General features: G+C 36.2%; 1 protein-coding gene across 4 annotated transcripts; it reads right to left on the bottom strand.

The window, feature by feature from the left end:
* Positions 1 to 203: 203 nt before the first annotated feature.
* LOC139969119 (uncharacterized) lies at positions 204 to 23135 on the bottom strand. Of its 4 annotated transcripts, none has more exons than XM_071973921.1 (23): positions 22502 to 23135; positions 21711 to 21845; positions 20691 to 20781; positions 19553 to 19873; positions 18023 to 18289; positions 16378 to 16512; positions 15178 to 15330; positions 13802 to 13933; positions 13173 to 13322; positions 12414 to 12557; positions 11337 to 11627; positions 10315 to 10500; positions 8044 to 9207; positions 7383 to 7508; positions 7047 to 7159; positions 6428 to 6574; positions 5705 to 6080; positions 5199 to 5401; positions 4712 to 4885; positions 4293 to 4396; positions 3888 to 4165; positions 3313 to 3373; positions 204 to 2697 (listed from the first exon to the last, which is right to left on the bottom strand). In XM_071973921.1, exons 3-23 carry the CDS (start codon positions 20761 to 20763, stop codon positions 2232 to 2234), a joined length of 5064 nt encoding a protein of 1687 aa, XP_071830022.1. In that variant the 5' UTR covers positions 20764 to 20781; positions 21711 to 21845; positions 22502 to 23135; the 3' UTR covers positions 204 to 2231. The 4 variants fall into 4 exon arrangements, with proteins under 4 accessions (XP_071830022.1, XP_071830023.1, XP_071830025.1 ...); XM_071973922.1 differs by having other exon boundaries at positions 21711 to 21842; XM_071973924.1 differs by lacking the exon at positions 8044 to 9207 and having other exon boundaries at positions 206 to 2697; positions 21711 to 23135.
* Positions 23136 to 23252: the final 117 nt, after the last annotated feature.

Genomic DNA, 23252 nt, shown 5'->3' with positions numbered 1-23252 from the left:
CAATCTTCATCGATTTGTATCGATATGTAGAAACATTTTCCTAGTTAGTTTGTGGTGTCAAGTTGCCAATATTTCATAAGAGAGATATTACATTACGTGACAGCAATGGTTAGTCAGCCAATATGTCATGCTAACCCTATAGCAACCATGGTTGATAATTGAAATATGTGAAGATACAAATTAGCCAAACAGATTTGTATGGGCTTAGTTCTTCTCTGTTTCTTTGTTATTTGTTCCTGATATGATATCTGCATTGTCATAAATAACTCCAAAGACACAATGAACCTTACCAAAAAACTTATTAACCATATCACTGAAGTTATTTTTTACAGCCACATCTCAAAGGGCAAATTCCAATAAGAGCAAACTTAATTCCAGTCTCATTAATCAGATTTGGTAAAACAAAAAGTAAGATAAAAAGCATACTGTAATCGTTTCTTTATCAGATTGTAAACATTCAATATATTCGGTGTTTGTATCTTCGTATAACATTGAGTTCCGTAAATCGAATGTTCATTTTAATTGTGGTTACATAAACTGCTAGCTTAATACACGAAGCCTTGTTTTATTTTACTTGATGACATTGGAAACACATAAATGTACACGCTTCATCATAATACGATCAAATAACTTGAATTAAGCAACTGGGTGTGTTTTCAATTAAAGATCCAGCAATCAGCGATAATATGAAAACATAGCCAAAGGACATCATTGTAACGTACTTGGAATATTATAATCGGAGATGTAAAACAGAAATAAGTGCATGGTACACTTTACCATCTTAACACTTTACCACTTTACTGTACACTTTACTAACAGTTGTTCATTTGGTCCTGTGTTTTAATGGCAAAACTTCATTTAGATTTCTTTTACTTGTTAGTAGTTGTTTGCACTTAAATCCAATTAACAAAACAAATATCAGATTATATGGCAGTGCCTTGATATCTGCGATAAATGTTCTCGGGTTTCTTCAAAAGGAATGCGCATTGCGAAACCGTCATACTAGTTACAAATTGGTATATGCTAGCAGCAAAGAGGTAAGAAGTCCATGAACTGATCTATGTGGCAGCAGCTCTGAGACAGATTGCTATCACATTTCATCAACTTACAAAGTAGGTCACTGTAAGGTCAACCTTATTAGCGTGGATCTTTCCAAATTAGCATGGACCATCGTAGTCCATATGTGGGTGTCCCAAATTGATGGACACATTATATACAGTGAATCGTTTTGGTAACTCAAAGTTTATGGATAATTTTAGTCTTGATGAGTCATCGTTTACCAAAACCGTTGCCTACTGCATCTTTTCTGGGCTTTCGGATATCACCATTAAACAATCTACAATATCCGAAATGCTCCTTTTAGAGCTCTCGAACTCTCTCTAAATTGCTAAATAAAGTCGGCTACTCGGCAAAGTTCTATGTGTTAATGTCAGTCCATTGGTCTACGAATTTCAGTAAACTCTTTCTAATTACACCCTGCGTTATTAATTCAAATTATAACCAACTTGAATTACACTGTAATCATACAGTAACTTAATTTAATGTGAGTTTGAGACAATAAAAGAAGGTTACATCTTTAGAAATTAGTCTAATAGGTTGTGTTGTACACTAAGACGTCCATTCTCGTTTAATTGATGAACATGTTCTTACGATAATATTTCAAAAACGAAAAGAGATATAACTCACATGATTCAAATTAAAATATTTTACCTATATTAATCCTTTTAACCAAAGGGAAAGGGAAAGTTTATTTTATTGTTCTAGTTAGTAGAATACCATAGGGTGCAGTAATAAACTAAGTAGCACTCAAGAGATTTGTACGATTGAATTTCTATATAATGGCGGTAACTAGTAACAGTAAAGATGCTGCTGCCTTCAAATTAACTGATTTAGCAGCTCTCGTCTGTACTGGACTCGTCTTTCTGTACTCGTTTGTACTGTCTGTACTCGTCTGTACAGAGCTCGTCTTTATTGGATTGAATGAGTTACTATACTTTCATCATTAGCGTGAAACACTTACAAATTATATATTTTCTAGTTTACATCTGATATGAATATTATTATTCGATGGTTTTATATACAATTGGAAATATTGTATGCAGTTGAACGGGCTAAAACTGAGCAACGAAGGTTGCCCAAGCTTCGATGAACACCATGGAGGGAATACACGGTATTGATGAACCCAAAATGTAGCTTGTATGGTGTAAACATAGAATCAACATCGTTTCTCTCTATTTATCACTTGATGTCTCAAGTGCAATGGTACTGTCAGTAGTGCTGTTTACAGTGTAACTCATTTTAGTGTTTGTGATATTCCACTCACTGAAGAAGGAACTTGTTTTCTTGAATGCTTTCTTCACTTCTGGGTTTTTTGCACAGATAAAGATGAATAAAACGATCCCTTGAAGAGACGTTAAGATGCAGAAGAGGATTTCAAACAAGTATGTCTTCCGGTTTGGAATAACAGCGAGGAAACCGAAAATCCACGACAACCCTAGAAGAACCCAAAACAGAATAAATTGCTGCATTCGTGCAAGCATTTCTTTCTTATTGTTCCGCGTGGCACTACTTTTCATCATAGGACGGAAAACAATTCTTCGAAGAAGTAGGATAAAGACGCCTATGTTGAAGACAACCATAATCAGAATTTCCACAAGAAGACCAAAGTAGAGTCCTTTCCCAGTTGGTAAGAAGCAGCTGCAAAATATCACAGAACCAACAATGACAAAAAAACGAAACAATGTCAGTACAAGCATATTTCTAGTTATAAGTTGAAGCCAGGATTTCAAGATTATGTACCTAATCAGAATATTATGAAAATATCAATATAAAGTTTAGCTTCATAATTATTGTGAAATTCGATTCAAATGGTTTCCAGAATTACCCAGAAGATAACGATTTAATACATAGGTTTTGCAATAAGTCGATATTTCTTACATCAACATTAAAAAGCTTCTGAATATGCTTGTGTCAAACATCCTTTAAGTATTTTCGTCAAGTGGACACAAAAAAAGTATTCTGACCTATTTTATAGCTATGTTAAGAGCTACCTGAACGTTTTAATTTCTCGGATGAGCTGTTACGATGTACGTGATAAGTGTACGGGTAATAGCATGTATGTTAAGTTAGGATATATTTCCCCTGAAATACATGAAAAAACACATATTATGCATTGACGCTTTATTTAATTCCAGTAGTGAATGTAAGTATAACGACTTTTCATTTGTCCGAATTCTTATTTCATCTGGCCCTACCTACGAAAGCTCTCGGCAAGGAATCAACAACTTTGTAATAAATGATATGTTGACTTACTATTCCATTGATTGATCAGATGACTTGAAGAACACAACCAAGACTGGCACCAAGGAGAGACCTAGGGAAAGAAATGAACGTAAATATGTTGTCATTGGATTGCTTATGCATAATTTCAATTCTGCCTGGAATAAATAAATTGATGAACAGAATTTGCCACATTATGACATTACTTTACAGTTTAATACTATGACCTAATGGTTTTCGCTGTCTGGAGGTCAAGACATGAAATGTTAAATATCCACCCTAAAACAAATGAGACGAAACTCAAAGAATGTAAAAATGATCATGAATTGTATTCGGTTCACTAATATTACTAGGATGACAAATCTATGACAGCAATTCAAGACTTCAAAGCAATAGACATGGAACATCATTTAAGTCTGTAGTCATTCAATCAGCAATCGTAATTGTTGTTATTATGGTGTCAAAATACACGGTCAGTATCAGCAGTTAGGAGGGACCATTGGAACACTTGAAAGAAGACTACAGACGATTTATTGAAAGTAGGAACATTGTGATGGCATCGCGGTAGTAATCAATCGGCGTCAGGAAGGAAACCTTTAGCTGCTTACCGTACACCAACGCGGCAGATACAGGAACAAAATACTTGAACTTCAGTTGAAACGCTTTTTGCGATTGGAACTTAAGAAATAGGAGGTACATGTGGACCGCTTCGACAGTCATCCAACCCACGGTCGCTAGGCAGAAGTAATGTATTGCTGTAGCAATGTTCCGGCAATGCCTCGGGCTTGTCTTGGCTAAATCCCCGGCCAGAAATGTGATGTAGAAAGCCATCAGGCTTACGCAGAGGTTGATATTGATCTGTGAAGAGTGCTTCTGCCTCATTTCTCTAAAAGAGTAAAACGTGTTTTGGTTGCAATATATGTCAGAATATGCACATATACGGTTCTTCCTGCAGTTTATGTTTTCAATATGTTTGTTGCCAAATGAATATAATTATAGACTCTTCGACTTACTTTATAAGAGACAATGTTAAGGCAGACGCAACGAGGCCAGCTATCGATAGAGATGATCCTATCCACATTATAACGTTAAGGGTTGGGTTGTCCGTTTCAATTCCCTTTAAATGCAAAGAATAAAAATGCAAGCAATATTAGTTATACCATGGGAATTTGTACTGATTCATTACCGAAACATAAATATTGTGTCTTTATTAAAATCTAGTGAAGATTAAAAATAAAAAAAAATAAAGTACTGCATACGGGACTCCATAAAGATTTACTCTCACAGTAAACACACGTCATTTTTAACACATAAACGACGCGGTAGCTTGCACCAGTGACACTAAAAATTGCATAACATCGGTTAGATATAAAATGAAATGTTTTCTGCCTCTACTGCCTTCAATTTATAAAGATCTCTCAAGTGAACTTACAACAAGCACGGCAAAGCTAGTCAAATGACTGCACATGCACACGGTATGGTTGTTGTCTGTAGATGTCAAACAACCATCATCAGACCAGATTCCGCTTTTGCTTCCCGGTTGCACCAACCAGAATACACATGTCTTCTCTATTACAACTTCGTTTGAATCGATTCCCTCTAATTGCTGTCAGAGAAAATAGCAATTAAGAGAACATACCAAATTAAATGCGTTTACCTACAAAGATAAGTAGGTTAAAAAATATGCAAAAAAAAATATGAAACAAGACCCTCCTGTCTGAAAATGTTACCTTTCATGAAATTTTTCGCTTGATTGTAGTTATTAATGCATTGCTAGTACACAATTAAACTTAACAACGAACATCAGATGTACATTCCTTTAATAAAATGCACAGACCTCATAACAGAGCTGTAGAAATGATTTATGAACATATAGATTATTACTTTCCAAAATAGTTTCCCCCTTGGCTGATACTTACAGGTGTAATCATAAACCTTGATATGATACGATCGTCGTCTGTCAGATTTTCAATGACAACTTTATCAACTTCTAAAGTCGCAGAAATAACTTGACTAGCGATTGCCTGTCTGTAGGTGTCATTGGAAGCCATATTTGTTTGGAACAGGCGCGAATCCTTGTAAATGATAAAGCTGATTGGAACGTAGGATATGTTTGGATCAACTGTAAGTGAGAAGTGAAAAAAGAAGTAAAAGAAAAACTATAGATTCGACATTATTCAAACAATTAAGGAAAATTTGTAAACATTGTATTCCTTTTATTGCTCGTATTAATTTACAAGCCGATAACTTTGCCACTTAATTTGAAATATCTCTGCCTCTGGTGAAACTGAAATTAACAAACTTGTATTAATTGCTTTCAAGATTGTTGGCTATAAACGGACAACGCTGTTTCGACAAAAGTCGTAAAATATAAAACAAAATTGACATAGAATAATGTCGATATTTCAGTGATTGAAGGAAATACCTATCAAGGCTTGTTCTAATATTATTGATGGAACGAAGATCGATGTTAGGCTGTTGTCTGTCTGTATTTCCCGTTCGTCATTATGCAGTATTGTGTTTTCCTCTGAAAGGTCAGCATTTTGAACGTCCTGGTGAGTGTTTTTAGTTGGTGACAAACTTATAAATGTGATCGCGTTAGTAATACTTGGATTAACTTTAACAGCTTGAACGCCAACATTGACTTGTACGTCTGTAAAGTTTCCTGGATTCTCTTGGACATTTGAGACTTGTTGCTCCAGAGAAATGATTACGCTACTGGATCCTTGCGTTTCCTTGCCGAGTTCGTCTTCGTCTACTTCCATTAAATTGTTGACTGTCCCCAAAACTGACTGTGTAACCTTTGAAACAAACATTTAGGATGAGCCTGGTCAGAATTTCAAAAGTTGTTGTGGTTCTGATGGCAGTTTAAAGAAGACGCTCATATGGGTAAATAATAGATGAATACGCGTTTGGCCCACATAGAGTACATTATGCCATTTTGGACTTGAATGATCAAACGTGTGATCTCAACACTAGCCTCTTTGCTGACCTACTGCCTCAGCGGATGAGTGGATGTTTCGTTGTTTTCGGTATTTTTCGCCGGGCCCCAGACGACCACATTGGCATAGTTACGTAGCTACATGTACATATCATTGTGTATAGGTCTGTATATTACTTAAATTCAATTGAAAAACGAAGTTCTTACTTCTGGTGAAGAACTGTTGGCATTAGCAATATCCTCCAATGACCTAGCTACATCTTCGATTTCTGATGCGTCAAGATCGTCAGTCTGAGTTGTTATGAGTGCTAGATCGCCGGCAACTTCCTCGACATTTTCCTCCGTCACAGTCGTCTAAACAGATAACAAATAACTTGGCTCAATTTCCCATGTGTCAAAGACAACATGTACTTTTCTTAGGGGGTCTTTTCCTAATCGAAAATTTGAATAAAAGATCGCTAAAAGTGTGCATGTTCATTCGAAATAGGTATTGGTGATGTTACACTGTTCAAATACAGTATCCTATATTCATTCCAATCCTTAATTTTAGAGTAACGTTAATAACAATTCCAACTTTCAGTTGTGATTTCGTCCTCATTGAACACAACAACTACCATATCGTACTTTGCTGGACAAAAAAAAAAAATTGAAAAAAAAAAAGAATCGTGGTGAATGCACTATAGTAAGTTTATATGAAGCAATCGTTTTGTGATATTGATGTAGCATCTCATGTACGGAATTTACAGCGAAAATAACTTCAAAGTACGGTAACATATTCTCGTTCTTTAAATTCGAAATGATATTACATATAACATATTACACTTACATTGGCGATTCTCTCAATTTCATCTGTCGCGTCTTTGGAAGAGTAACATTTTGTGAGTACTGGTTCCTCCCATCCATGGTGACCACAAAATCTACCTGACAGAGGCTGTTTTGCTAAAAGTTAGAAAGAAGACTGTTAGGTACCATTAAGGATTTAACAATCTGTAAAGTATACCAAGGAAGACTATTGCTTCAATAATTCCTTGGTCATTTTTGTGACAATTGATGATTGCACTTACACATTACAACAGAGATGTCACCAATGGAATTTTGGGTCGTAAATTGTTGAACTATATTTGAAAAAGTTCCATTAATTAAACTAAGACGTTTTAGTTACCATAAGAAGAATCTCGACTGCAGCTTTGCGTTGAGTTTGCGGATGTTCCAGGGAAAGTTGAACGAAAGGTTAGTTGCACGCCAGAATACGACAACATTTCGAAAGGGCACGTCCTGAGAAATATCTCTAAGAATAGAAAATAAAAGGCATCATGTCAACAAAGACCTATTAAATCCCATCCTGATAATAAGAACATTTCTACATAATCGCGATAATGATAACATTAAAGTCATTATCTTTAATTTTTAAGGGGAAAATACCCGTTAATATAAACTTTCAGAAGACAGGATTGCTATAACTTTTATTAAAGATATTTGTTTTACCACTTACTTGTTTTTTACTGTAACTCATTACTAACTTCATTGTAACATTTGCTCGTATTTCAAGGATAACACCCAGAAGGCTTCGCTATAAGGATATTCTCTCGGGTAAAAGTTGTGCTATCGTTTGATCATCGAGGTCGCCGAACTTGCAAAGTACAACTTATACTAATATTTGAATTGATCAAAATAAGACAACCGACAACATTTGTCAACTGTGAGTATTAATAAAATTAACCAATTAAATAAAACTATTATCTCTTCGACAATATTTGCAAACAATAAAAGGTAATTAATCCCAAAAGGAACGAAAATTCACTAAACATATGGTGGGCTCATACCTGAATTGAAATTGTGTGCCGCGTACAGCTCTTTATTGGCGATGGCAAGAATTCTAGATGCTGCGTTAGATGACGATATCACGTGATATCCAGGTTCTACGAGTTTTTCGACCATTACAAAACCTCTACTGCTGTTCTGCACAACATCCCAAACCTTCGTTTCATTATCAATTAATATACTGTGATAGTCCTCGTTTGAGATCCAGACTCTAATGTTAGGTTGCATTATTTTTTCCTTTATAAATACCGGAATCCTTTGTATTGCTCTATCTGTTGACGGTACCACAATATTGTGGCAAGATGTTGGGGAAGAATATTCATTTAAGAGGACTATGGTAGGTTTTGATGATGATACAAAAATGAAACAGTTCATAAAATCATTAAAATCACGTATCTCCCAGGCCTCAAGAATAAATGTTTCAACCACTTGGCCACAAAGCTGCATACTTGGATCCATCTTAATAACGGTTGCATCGTAAGCAGCTATTATTCTGAATGAAAACAGATTATCAGGGGAAATTGTGAAAGAAAAATTATAGCCCCATTCACTCACAGGAGGAAGGTAAAATAACGAAGAAGAAGATGCGGAGGGTTCGTTTGATCGAAGGTCCATCATAACTGCAACGGGATTTGATGATTTAACAAAAGTACCAGTTGCATCAAAGGGAGTCTGCACCACGGCAGTTTCTAAATCATTAAGAGTAAATCTTAAAGGGTAATTCAAACTGTAGGTTTTTCCATTGAAATAGTAGTCCTCGTTAAACAGAATAGCAACCTCGGTGTTTGAAACAGAGGCTGTGATAAGAAACGTGGTCGTATTGTGTGTGAATGTTACCAGTATGTAGTCTGTGCCGATGTGTTCAGTAGGATAACACAATATTTGATTGTTGTTCTGTATCGACAAATACAAATAAACATCCGCTTCACTTAAGAATTCCAATGAGGGCCGTTTGAATATATTAATAAAATACGCAGGCGCTCTATACGAAAACGTATTCAGGATTCCTCCTGAAAATGGACCATATTTCATTCCGTATGGGTCCTTAGCCCACAATTGAGTGTTATTTGCGATGCCATGGTCCATGAAACGAACAGTATATTCTAGAGCAGATTCTGGATCTGATGTCAGGTGTGCAACAACACATCGGCGTACAGTGCGATCGACTGCGGAGAAGAAAGGAAGGTTGGGGATAGTTGAGTAATACCTGGAAGTTGTACTACATGATTAAATACGTGTATTATCCAGCAGTTGAGATACACGGAAAATGTGTAATGTTGGTTCAATATTACATAACCAATTGTTGGGATAATTACATTGTTTCTACAATGGTCTAATGTTAAGTATCCCCAACCAGGATGAAAATGCTGAACCAACATTGACCCGATCGATAAATATCCCGTTGTTGGGATATAAGATGTGGGTTTAATCAGTGGCGGAGCGTCCATACAGTCAGAGGGGGCGGATGCCCCCCCTGACAGACTCAAATGTACTGCTGGCGCCCTTTTCAGCTTTTTACCACGTTTTACTTATTCGCGATTATTGACTTTTTTTATTGCGCTCTCAAATACCTATTGACATTTGTCACATTTTTTTGGTGTAATTTTCTGACAAAATGGCGATGACACCTATTTATTCTTCGTTTATCTGCAAATTAGCAAGGCCCGGAAAGGGTCATTTCCGGCGATCTAGGGAGTATCTTTACTCAAAAAATGTATGTTTGCTCCGCGCCAACCTGTGGTGGCGCTCTGCTTAGATAGTGTCGAAGCGCCCCTACAGACCATTCTCGCCCCCACCCCCTGACCAATACCCCTAGCTCCGCCACTGGGTTTAATGTAATAAAACGAACTGTTCTGCTCAACGTGGTTCCAAAGGTCGGACGGCGTTTAGTCAATCAAACGTCCACATTAGACAAATGTTTATAGCATTCTATTGAAACAGTTGCTGGTTTTTTTTCGGGTCGATGCAGTGTAACCAAGAAAGATTTGAGGCTAACCACATATTGCACCAACATTATTTCTATTAAAGTCAAATAACCGACGTCATTGGATACTGTTAAGTATTCACATGGTCTCAAAACACTTCATATGCCTCGATCGTTTTGATGGTATTGAAATGTATTATTTTGAATGGTTACATATGTTTTAATGGTTATACATTTTCATCACTATCATCATTTTGAAAAAGTCATGCTATAGCGTCCTTTAACAAACATATCACACAAATGTATTTGTTGTGATATGAATGACGTTGCCGTGTAGTTTGAAATATACCTTCACAAGTGGGTTCTTCCTCAACGGTCCATTTTCCGTTCTGGCACACTGCTGTCGTGTCTCCAACCAAGTTATATCCATCAGGACATGTGTAAACAACTATGGTGCCATCTTGGAAGGGACCTGAGCCTTGTGGATCTCGCTCCACCATTTCACCTGCTGGAGCCTGGTGATCACATGGCAAAGCTTTTTGCAAGAAATATAAAAAAGGATGCTTTAAATCTAGTCGAGTTTCTTTCTCCTCATATTTCAGTGAAAGTACATTCATGTCGTAAATGCTCATCTTACTTCTCGTTAAAGCACTGCCACAGTGGCGTAGGAAGGTACTTTTGAGTGGGGGGGCTGAAGACTGATGGCCGGCCTGGGGGAGGGGTTTAGGGGAGGGGGTGCCCCCCTCCCCTTTGGAATTTTTTTGCATTTCCAGGTGGCCTCAGATGCAATTTGGTGCAAAATAGCACACTTCAACTCCCACTCCATTTTGTAAAGAATTTTGCATTTTCACCTGGCCTTAAATGCAATTTGGTGCTCCAAATGTGATTTTTTTCTCATTTGGAAATGAAAAAGGGGTTTTCTGACTTGCGGAGCGGGGGGGGGGGGGGGGGGGGCGGAATGATACTTCCGCCCCCCCCCATATTTTTCACGGGGGGGGGGGCTGGCGCCCCCCCCCCCCCAGCCCCCCCCCCCCCCCCCCGGTTCCTACGCCCTTGCACTGCCATACTGATGAAACCATTGGATGTAACCCCTGTTAATACCACGTAAAATGTTGTTGGGTCACTTGCTATAAAAGCATACATGCATTCTTTGCTTGCCGAGGTCTTTTGAAGCAAAAAACGATCTCCCTGATGAACATTTCATCGCATTACGTTAACGAATAACCAAAATTTAAAGATTGAAGCAACATACCACAAAATGTTGCTTCGTCACTATGAATGCAGTGTGTACGCTCTTACGCCCTTTTTTCCGTTAACTGTTTGTATCAAATATACAGTGTAACAAAATATATTAAGTGGAAAAGTATTCACCATAAAATTCAATGGTAACATCAAGCACTGCAACCATGGTGCCCCTGGCTCTCAACTGACAGAATAGCCAGTGTCCTTCAAGCACGTTATCCACTATGAAGGTGTTAATCTTTACATTTGTATCCTCCATAGTACCATTGTACTTAATGTCCTCATTCTGGAGACCGATAGGGTGCCATGAGAGAACCAAATCTAGTGTATCCAAATCTCCCCCGGGACCTTCAATAGCTGTACAGTGAACTGGTACCGCAACGCCTGGGTTTACTTTAGTGAACGTAGCGTCGACAAGGCCTGTGAACAAATAAACTAGGGGACACCGTCATTCATTTCACACAAAAGATGTAGAGTCAGCTATTCAGCATACACATTTTATATTGCACAACGTTAAAAATGATCAGGATGGTGGATAATAAGTATTCTACCTTATAAGTCTCTGTTACGATTCTCAAGACACGACTCTTATTATCATCATGACTTTAATTTAAATACACCCTATTAAGCATGGATGCCGACGTCACTAATAAAAAGCCGAGAAGTAATACAACCTGTTTCGGACGCATTGAAATTAAACTGCTATGGACAATACTATAGCAATGAATGCAAACAACAGGTGTCAAATCCCATGTTTGATACACGTGAAACCGGTTCTATACATATATACGTACTGTAACGACTTATCGATATAACGATCCGTGGTTTAACTTTCTGATTATCAGTATTATTCAAAGTGGTTTCTTAGCAATTACATTCATTACACTTGAAATGATAGCGAACTTCACTATCATTTCCCAACATATACAAAGTCCAATCGTCATGCGGATGGCATTGCCAATTTCATTGCCATCAGAATTTGCTGGATTTCATAACACTTGGCTAATGATCAACCCATGAATTGGAGAACAATCTGATATGTAGTTGTAGTCAATCTGTAACGTATATTGCTTTAAAGGATGTTGATTTAGTATCACAAATGGCAGAAAACTCTGTCTATACAGGAGTAAAGAGAGAAGCATTGATAAAACCATTGAACACGTTCACGTACAAATATCATGTGCGACCACTGACTTAATTCCTTACCAGTTTGACAGTTGTTAGGGGGGAAGAGGTCCACCCACTCATTGTCACATCCTCCATTGCAAGATCCTGTCACCTTGTTGCAGTAACTTTCGTAACAGTGACAGTTTTCAGCACAGTTTTCACCAAACGTTTGCCCTTGGCACTCTGTGAAAAATCCATTGTAACAGTGTACGTCAAAGAAGCAACGGCTTCATTTATATGTATACTTTTGGAATCATTGGTGACATGACACATTACTATTACTATTATTTTTCATTCGGTTTACATCACCAACATCAAGTATTGATCTATCTTAAACGTAAGTGAAACGTTCATTGAAATTATCAGCAACAGTAACCGCGAAGTATGCGAAGGTGGGCAAAGTCTTTTGATTTGTTAGAACGTAAATACGTGTATGCCTAGTATTTTTACATAGGGAAACATGTCTAGTCGGTAGTAAATATCTTTAATCATTTTCTTTAACTGCTTAAATCATGCACAATGTATACATCTTTAATGATCGACTATTCTCTGTACGTAGCAGAGAAAATACCTTTAGTTTTAACCGCTCGATGCTACGAGTATCGGCTGTTTTAACACTGTTAGTCATGAAATATTCCTAATAGTCTACATGGAACAAATTAATCATAACCTACAAATAAATTAGTCGAAATGAGGGCCTGCTTTTAACTAAGCTATAAACCACCGATTTTGCTGCGTTCATATTATTCGCTTATAAACGCTTCAAAGAAAATGTTTGATATATAAACATTGAGTTACCCGTACAAATGGAACTCCCATCGTAAATTTTGTAACCTGCATCGCAGTCTGCCGTCGAGCATGCTCCAGATAATTTGTCACAACTATCTTTGCAGCGACATTTAAATGTACAATCACCTCCAAAGTAGTCGACTGGACATATGTGAGGAACTAATGGTGAAACACAAATATTACAGCGAATGTTGTCTTGGAAGTAGAAATGACAACTCTGTTACAAAAATGTGATGTATTGGTATTATATGTTCAAACAAAGTTGAAATGCAGCGCTCCCGTCTATAGTTAACGTAGTTCCTTGTCGAAGTTTACGCACTCTTTGCTCTGAGTGGCATATGCAGTCAGTGAACAACATTTTGAGCCATGGAAGTACATCTACAGTACATACTTAATGTATTCACGATATAGATAACTGTTTATAAATATGCCAATACTGATATAAAAGAAAAGTACAATATTTTTTGGGCTTCGAGGGAAGGAGGGTAAGAAATAAGCTACTTGCAATGGGATAATATGTCGGTTGAATTAGTTAAATTGACAAACCAAGTACACAAACACTTCCTGTTTGGTTAGTTAAACAAAACTGTCTCGATCACATACATATTTTCTTTTACTTTTTAAATGGTTCAATTTACCTTGACAGTTGATTCCTGACCACCCGAATTCGCATGATGGTAAAATGCAGCTACCAGTAAATTGGTCGCATTCTCCCGATTCACAGTGGCAAGTTTGCAGACAGCTTGCACCGTAGGTTCCAGTTGAACAGTCTGCGATGTAAATGTTATTATGTGATTAGACAGGAATGGACTGGACTTGCTTAAAGTCAAGTTCGTTTGATGGTTCAACGAATAGGTTTAACGTGTTACACAAAAGAATGATCAGTTACGTGTATAAATATTTCTTAAAAACAGCCTATGTGGAATGTAAAGGTTGTCACCTTCTTGCGGACTTTCCTTTGGCTTATTATAATTTCGCCATTCTGCGCAACTACAAGTTAATATTTTGTTATAGATATATTTAATAGAGGTTTATATAGAGGTTATATATATATATATATATATATATATATATATATATATATATGTTGTGTAGAAAGGTCAGTTCGTGAAAAATCGCCAAAGCAAGTAAGATGTAAAAATTGATAAAACGTTCGAAAACTAATATAGTAATAATAAATAAGTTACACGACGATTCGAAAAGAATAAACCTTCCTTGTGCACGTGTTACTATACAGTGAAGATATAGTACAGCAAAATGTTGTGCAAGCAGAACCTAGGCTTATTATGTAGAAATGCTTACTTCTTTCATATTCCTAACTACTGCATTTATTTTGTATGTATAAAGTCTGTAGATCCGATTAAATGCAATTCCTCCGGGGGTTTCTTGTCAATTTTCATTGTGATAGTTCTTCTCTATCCCTTTCAGCTCAAATGGTTTGGTTGTCTTAAAATGTCTCCCAATGGGAGCCTAAGTCTGCCTTTATACCCCTATGCCTCATGCTGAGCTCAAACTGTGTTTTTCTACAATGACGTGAAAGCATTCTAAGCAGTTCAGGAGCTAAGTAACGCATGTTGCAAAACAAGTAACATGTCGTTATATTGACAGCAGTTTGTTAAGCCCTCAGCTGTCATTACAGGTAGCCTAACAGTCTGAAGTCGTTACTTGGAAAAGCTAAAATTCACCAATCTAAGGAAAGTAATGTAAGTTTCAAGTCACATGGTGAAAGTTGCGTAACCTCCGACGGGTCCTTAAGAATCATAATACACTAGGATTTTCTTTACAATACATAGAAGTAGATACATAGAAGTATATATATATATATATATATATATTTATACATATATATATACACACAACTCTCATATATATATATATATATATTTATATATATATATGTATATATACTTCTATGCATCTACTGGATGAAGGGTGGATAGATAGATATATTGGTTATAGATAGAATAACGGACTTGTCATGTGCAAACAAATTGAGCAAATATCTGAACTTAACCTTCCATACAATCAAGTCCTTCAAACCCCGTAATACAGGTACAACCTAGCGGGTGTGGTCGGCAAAACAGGTTTGATTTGCACTTAATCGCTTCATCTTCTATCCAGCTACATTGGAATCCACAATCATGTCCAAATCTGTTATAACCACACACTGAAATGAAACAAATGATTTTCTGTAAACTAGGTTTTACATTGCCCAATGGAAATTGTTCAATGGAAATTGAAACTCTTTCATTGTACTGTACTTAACGAAAATGGCGATTTTCCTCAATGATTTATTATATACTCTCAATTGAAGCGGAGATTTTCACTCACTCACCAGCTATATTCCCAATGAAAACCGATAGCGGTTAAAAATTATGTGTAAATGCTGTATTTAACATAAACAGAAAACAAATTCTCACGTTATCACGAAGTCTAAAACTTTCACAGAGCAAGTAAAAACAAGCACATGTGTCACAAATTCTGTTTCCATTCCTGAGATCTCAAATGTTGGAATGTATTCGTTTTATTCGTATTAGCGAATCGTGTATAAATTATCTTACATCGACAAACAACACATTAAAATGTAAGGTGTTTTAATTCATATTTCACTGATACGATAAGTACCATTCCATAATTACAATGCAACTGTTTATTGTTACAAAGCCAATTGATTACACCTTACAACTTTAAATGACATCCCGTCTAACAACTTTAATATTCTCCAAAGTCATACAATGATTTCAATTTTCAAGCAAAATGAACGGAATTTTGGAGTCGTCCGTGTATGTCGCAATCTTTGATACTTAGAAGTGGACGTTTTTCGCGGTCTTAACTGTCTATTAGCATCGATCTCACCTTGATACGTGATATAAGTACGTGGAGTGTGTGTAATTTATACTTCTGATGTTTGTTTTTCGACCAACTTCGAGTAAAGAGAAAGGTAAATATTCAGTATGATAACTGTGAAGCCTACTGCCAAGTTCATCAATCTTGCACCACAGAATTGGGTGGTGTGATATTTACTCTTAAGAACATAATTGGCCTAACTTACTAGTTGACATCTCGCCTATCCATGATATGAAACGGCGCGACTGCTTCGTAATCTGCCTAATAAGTTGAATTGACTTTTGAACAACTTAACATTTTTGGTAAACGGATTGTAAAGCGTATTTGTCTTATATGAATATGAAGTGCATTCGGAATTGTTACGCACTTATCTCACAGTTGTTTCCCCCAAATCCAGACAGGCACATACATTTTCCATTGTAGTCGTCGCAAACACCTCCATTATAACAGATATCACAAACGCCGAAGCAGTCAGGAGGACCCCATCGATTTGCTGGACAAGCTGTAAAATAGACATAAAAACCCAAATTTCAAATACACATTTAAATCGCATCCGATTGAAAAAAGAGTCACGGGCTTTTCTGCCTTCAGTTTGGAGCCAGCTTCCCAATTGAACACAAAACTGAAACGTAGAATTTACTGTACATTCTAGATTTTCCAGGACTGATGAAGATAAAATAATAAAGCAAAATCTCAACTATACCCAAGTACGATTTCGCCAAATCAGACAACGCTTATTTGATACAAACTTGTAACAGTACCTGTAAAACCAGACAGAAAGCCTTAAACATGATTTGTTTATATGCTGATAACTATATTTACTTGAAATATATTTCCAGTGTCATGCTTAACCTAATTAATAGTACTATGTTTTGAATGTTAATAGTGTTTTCGGTAACGGCAACATTCCTGACACCAGCACCGCCATTTAATTAGTTCATTTTGTATCACTAATTGCTGTACTGCTTATTCTGTAAAGATTTAGAATTATTACTATTGCTTCCTTGTTTTATATATATACAAATCTGGACTATTTAAGCTGTTGAATTGTTTGGACGTGTAGTATTACATGGTAAATAAAAGTCAACACAAGTACAAAAAAATCTAACGTATTTAAAGACGAAAGTCAGCTCAACTATTTTGCGTGTAGACTTGTCTCAACAATATGTTCCTTGTGCCATCACAGCCGTGTGTCCAACGTCTTACTATTTTCAAACTAATCAACTTAAAACTAGTGGTTATAGCTATAGTAACAGGCTCATGACATGCGATTATCAACTACTCCGCTGTTCGTCTTTACGTAAGTTTGACCTAATCAACAAAGAGTCGTGTATGAATGTTGTCAGAACATTTACAGATATGGGGTTTGGTTGCTGTCATGTAATAATGCAACATATGACTAGTTCAGTCTCATTGGAGCGTTCAGAATAGCCACCATGCAAAGATCATCAACACTTTACAACGTCAATCCAGGTTTGAACTAAAGAACATTTTGAACAAAAACAATTAGAAATTGATAAACTCCCTTTGTTTTGAGGACTTTAATCAAAACGTATGATGACAAAATGTTACGTTACTGAGGACATCATTTCCACAGTAAACAATCAATAATCAACTTAAATCATGCTTTAATATCGTCGCACTGAAGACATATGCATCTGCCATATACTATTCATAATATAACTTGTTTTAAAACCATGTATTATTACTATTATTACTATCAATTGTTCCCTTCACCCATTCCATATATTCGTTAATATCAGTTTGGACATGTTGTTTAATGTCGGATGCAACATGTATTTGTCCTGACTTTTAGCCGATGAACTTGACGTTAGTATGTGAGTAGCTTTATTTTAAGGCACCGCGATATGAGATAAAGTTTATTTCTGGTGCTAATTAGAGTAAGAGAGAATAGATCTACGGATTTATTGGTATTAGGTGAAGATTACAATATATATGTACGTCTCCAGAGTGTAATGTAATGAAACTGTTCATCGGCGGTTATTACCTACCTCTTACAATTAGTAAATGTATACCATGCTTTGCCAAATTTCTTTCTCCGTCAATGTAACACTCGTATATACCAGCATCTTTCTCTTCAATCGGATCATTAAAGACGTAAGTATCTTTTCCATCTGCTGCCGTTATGATTTTGTTATTATGAATCCATCTAAGGTTTGCGACGTCTTTGCCATTTCGAATTTCCATTCGTATAATTATATCCAAATCACCAACGTTGACAGTCTGGGTATAAAGCGGTACGGTTGGCACAACATCGGCTAAAAGGATTGCAAAAGCAACAATAATCAACTACCAAAAAAAATCATTCAAATGTCGACAACCAACAATAAAAGCATAATGTTTGTGTCTATTTATTTCACAAGGGGTACGTTGTACGGCGTGTAAATTTGGGGAAACATATTCGGTGATTTATGAGCCATTGATCGATTTGACTCAAAAAGGGGAAACATTTCCATAACGAAATAAGGAAGCATATATTCCAACGTATTTCTCTATTATATTTCAATAATCAAAATATAATTAATTAAATATCCTAATATATATACTGCTACTAGCTTCCTTGGCAATCTTATACAATTAATCAGGAAACTATCCGGGTAACAGTTGTTATTAATTTATTCATAATTCGAATGTGATACGAGCCTTTGCATATATTTACAAACTACTAGCAGACATATTTTCCATTCAGTTGCCAATCAAGAAAGAATGACGGTCTGTTCAGCTACACTGATGTTGTTTAACACCATATCCCATCTCTAATTGGAAAAGTTTTTGAATCCTTAATACTGGAAAAGATAATGATATCTAGTTTAAGCATGCATAGTTGTGTATATTATGATAATAAAGGATTATAAGCATTATGATGTTATCAGAGCATTAATGTATTCATAAATTTTTATGACACTTTGTTCCTTATTTTGGAGAATGAAGCTTGTTTTCGCGACCTGATGTTTTTTTAACCATTACTAACCATTGTAGTTTTCAGTCACGGATATCTAGACTATATTTGAAGTATATGCATAGACTAAATAAACTTGGGAATTTTTCACCAGATTAACAGTTTCGGTGTATTCGGAATTATAAATCTTTGTACGTGAATGATATCCATTAGCGACTGTGTAAAGAAAAGCCCAGCGAACATGGCTATGGTTTACAACAGTCGTGCATGTTAACTACATGAACCCCATATGTCCTTATATAACAGACTATTTTATATATGACCAGCATTTTCAAATGTAAGGACGTCGACACTAATCTCTCGTGTAATATAGTAAGCCAATCTAATTAGATAAAATTAACCATGTTATTTCTTTAACGAATGACGCCTTATTCCTCATAAAGCAACTTATTATGATCAATATTGACTCTTCGTGAAACAATGAACGAAAAAATATCATGGATTTGCTAATAAATTGGAAAAAATAATAATTACAATTTTGTTTTTGTCAAACAAATAAATAGCAATCCTTTATCTAATTTGTAGATCTTGACTTGGAATTTTAATTAACCACGGTACATACCATTTGACACCATCCTCACAGTTGATATCTCTGTTCGATCCCATTCGCCATCACGAGTAGCGTTACATCCAAAGACTCCAAATGCGTTGTTATTTGATACATCCAAATCTACACTCCATTTATTCCCTTGATCGGTAAACTCCATATCACCTGGTTCTGGATTTTCAGTTGCAATATCTCTAGTCCATCCTACTCTGTATGACTTCATTGAATCTTTGCTGGTGTCCGGATTACCAAGATAGCATTGGTACTCATTATTATCTGAGGCATCACTTTCAGCCCTTAGAGGACCACGATCCAATAGAGTCATATCAAAACGGGCTGTAAAAATGTAAACAGTACATAAATACCTAAATGACAACCTTCCGGCAAATGGTATGCATATACTCGTCAACTCTTTCAACAAAATATCTCTTTCATTCGTTTTAGTACGTTTTCCAAAAATAATTGAAAAGTAATCTATGTATAACACGGCTTTCATATGTAAAGCGCTACAAGGGAACCACGATCCAGACGAGTCATTCCAAAACGGTCAACAATGGGATATTAACAAACTATAAGGAGCAAATACTGATGAACTTTCATAAATTAAGGTAATGTGCTTGACATACGCCAAAAAGCAACCTATTTACAATTAGCATAATAATGGCATAACCGTTGCAGTTTTCGCTAACGTCATTAAGCTATCTTTAATACGGTGTTTAGTATCCTGCCACAGACGTGATTATTACGTTTGATAATTCCTACACATTTGCTTGATTATCATCATTTCACCGATTAGAACCACAATATTAGTTTCGAGGAACGCTCACGTTGCTTTCAGGTTAGTGTTAGGCTACCGTATTAATATTACTGTTATACATGTACTGTCTGGCCTAATTACGACGTCCTTCTGTCTGATGGGTTATTACTTAATTATTATACATATTTTCTATTATGTTCTTTTCAGAATGAATGATTAAATTAAATGAGACTAAATCATACATGAAACAGAGTTTCTAAAATCAGAATTTTCTCACTCGGATAAGACACGTGGCGATTACTATTTTACAGAATATCATACAGATAAAATTAAACAGTTACTCGTTTCTTCTTCTTCTAATATGCTGACTATACCGAATACAAAGTATAGGCCTACCTGATTGTCCATTGCAATAGACGAGAAAGTAGAATGTCAAATCAACTAGTAGGAAGAAGATCCTGGGCATCATGGTAATGTTATTTGGGTTCTTTAAGAGAAGGAATTAGAAACATTAATAGATATTACACGCTGGCGACAATTCAACCGTTAAGGTTTGTAGAATTCCAATCAAGTGACGTATAAAATTGATTTTGCAGAATGTGGTTCTTCGTTTGCCTGTTAATACTATTGATATAAAGCAATTGACATATCACGGAAGTAGTATAGGTAAGAATTACAATATTACTTTGCTTCGTTAGTTCGATTGTAGTTTGGTTTGCATTTTCGTTCTTGAATGTCATCAAAGCATTTCACAATTTGATCCGTATTTCACTTTCAACTCTGTGAAACTCTTTTGGTTGGTGGTGGATCATAAAGTATTGGCCTTTACGTGTGATTCTCCAATGCCGATAGCAATCACCAATTTGATTGATGGAAAATTAGGCATCACGACTTGGAATCCGGAATCCATTACGTGTAGGACGACCTGGACCTTGTTGTTCACGCGGATTGTATGTAGAATGCCTAAAAATGAAGTCGAGTCAAGCCTCGCAGAAGCCTGCAGCTTTAATTCGTTCGTTATATATCCAATGGGAATTGCGTTGATTCGAAAAAAATGTTATATTAGCCATAGACTTGCACTGACCATTTGCATACATTGACGTTAGGTTATCTGTAACGGTATCTTTGGGCTTTCTTTGGTATAACGTAACGTAGTTGTGTTCGACCTATGCGGTATAGGGAAGGCTCTTTACGTAATAGGTTTCAAACTTTAAAAGCGTAATGATCGATTTTCGATTGTGTTTATTGGTTGATTGCCCTACGCGTTGACGTAAACATAACGCGTATAATGGCCAATACGTTATGACTTCCACGGCCAACTCTATCTTCATTGGATGACAACCATTACTATTATACATGAAATAAATAATATTTCGTACAATAATCTTTCAGAGTTATTAAGACGACAAGCTTAACCTGATTGTAAATCTGTTATAACGAGGCTGACACTGCAATTCGCTGTATCTTGACCTGGCTGATGCTTCCAAAACTCCTGCCGCGAGATTAAGTTCGTTATGAAGTAACTTCGTTCACAAGACTGGGCCGATTCTACTAAAGGAAATTCATATAAATAGGCGTATATATAAATAAATTAAATCACGATCTTGAATGGAAAGAAAAAATGCTGTCTGATAACAGTTTTCAATTTATCTTTAGCATTGATCTAGTTCAAGTTCCGGCAGCTGGCACAGTAGCAAGTAACTTAATAAGATTGTAATAAAATCATAAAACCAATCTAACTGGTTAGGCCTACTATTTGTTCTCAATCCTCATTTACACTAAATTACGACACTGCTTGTAATGTGACCTGTTTGCCCTAGTATCGTCACAATAGTATGACAGGATAAATATGACATAACATATCATAACATTACCTAACCCCAAGCGTCCGTGTAAAGTTCGTTTCCAAATGGAAACTTTTCGTGATCCTCAGAAACGGATCATGACTGTATATTTTTGTTTTATGAAAACGCTTTTACAAATCGAAACAAGTGCTTTTACTAGTATGTTAGTACTGTCGCGCTTTGATGTATCTTTCGCTGCGTGCTAACAAGTATAGTTTTCCCGACTTCTTTTTATAGACAGCATTCGAGGCACCACCCTGTAAAATATAATATTAGCAGAAAGTTTCAAACACTTCTAAGATGATATTTCAATTCAAAGCAAATTGTTAACAGAATAACCTCGTATCATAAATACAAACTTACCTTGCGCTCTCTATGACTTTGCTTACAAGACTGGTTTTAATTTGTAACTTCTTATGACGGACAATTATATTTACAGAATAGTTATATTATTATATTTGCCTGTGGTAATGTCAGTTATCTCTTCTTTCTGATTAACGAGCAGCCTTGTGGTTGTAACGTATCACGTGAGGTTTATTTACTCAAGTAATGACAGGTAACGCAGGCAATAACACTAGTAAGCGATATCATTTCCGTGTTTACATTTTACACTGAACCTTACAATCAAGGTCGAAGTTTACAATAACTATTCCAGATTCAATGAGTATCTTTGGTTAAAACCCCAAGAAACAATTAGGCCACGACGACCTGGACAAAATAAAAACATTTCTTTTTCATATAGTCTGACGTATCTAAATGGATTATTGATCCGATCAGCTGAACCAAACCGTAACGACTGAATGGTCACTATAAGAACTCAATTCGATCCAAACAGATCCAACAGGGGCAAAACAGCAATAAACAACCCCATGTCCTTCCGCCTCACCAACATCATCCAATCAACGCACGACTGACCTTTCTCGAAGGCTGATCAAGACCGGTCCCTGCTCTAACCCGACTCTTATCCCAAGAAATTGGAAACAACAAGTCTCCGGCATAGTCACTTTCAGCCATTATAGTCTGTGATCATAATGGGGAATAGTAACCTATAAAATTGTTCTTGTCAAGGTTCAGATTCTACAGTTATGTAACACATCTGCAAAATGTGAAACTG

The sequence above is a fragment of the Apostichopus japonicus genome, chromosome 6, assembly GCF_037975245.1.
Source record: "Apostichopus japonicus isolate 1M-3 chromosome 6, ASM3797524v1, whole genome shotgun sequence".
Classification (NCBI taxonomy): Eukaryota; Metazoa; Echinodermata; class Holothuroidea; order Aspidochirotida; family Stichopodidae; genus Apostichopus; species Apostichopus japonicus.
This window is presented reverse-complemented; position numbering and strand designations above follow the sequence as displayed.

Bases quoted from the DNA above. Each gene is read 5' to 3' on its own strand.
- LOC139969119 (XM_071973921.1), bottom strand. From the start codon at position 20,763: ATGATGCCCAGGATCTTCTTCCTACTAGTTGATTTGACATTCTACTTT. The intron at 12,558-13,172 runs GTAACTCAATGT...GATTTTTCACAG, and splicing joins TGGGAGTTCCATTTGTACGG to AGTGCCAAGGGCAAACGTTT. The intron at 7,160-7,382 runs GTAACTAAAACG...TCTAACTTTTAG, and splicing joins CAGTCGAGATTCTTCTTATG to CAAAACAGCCTCTGTCAGGT.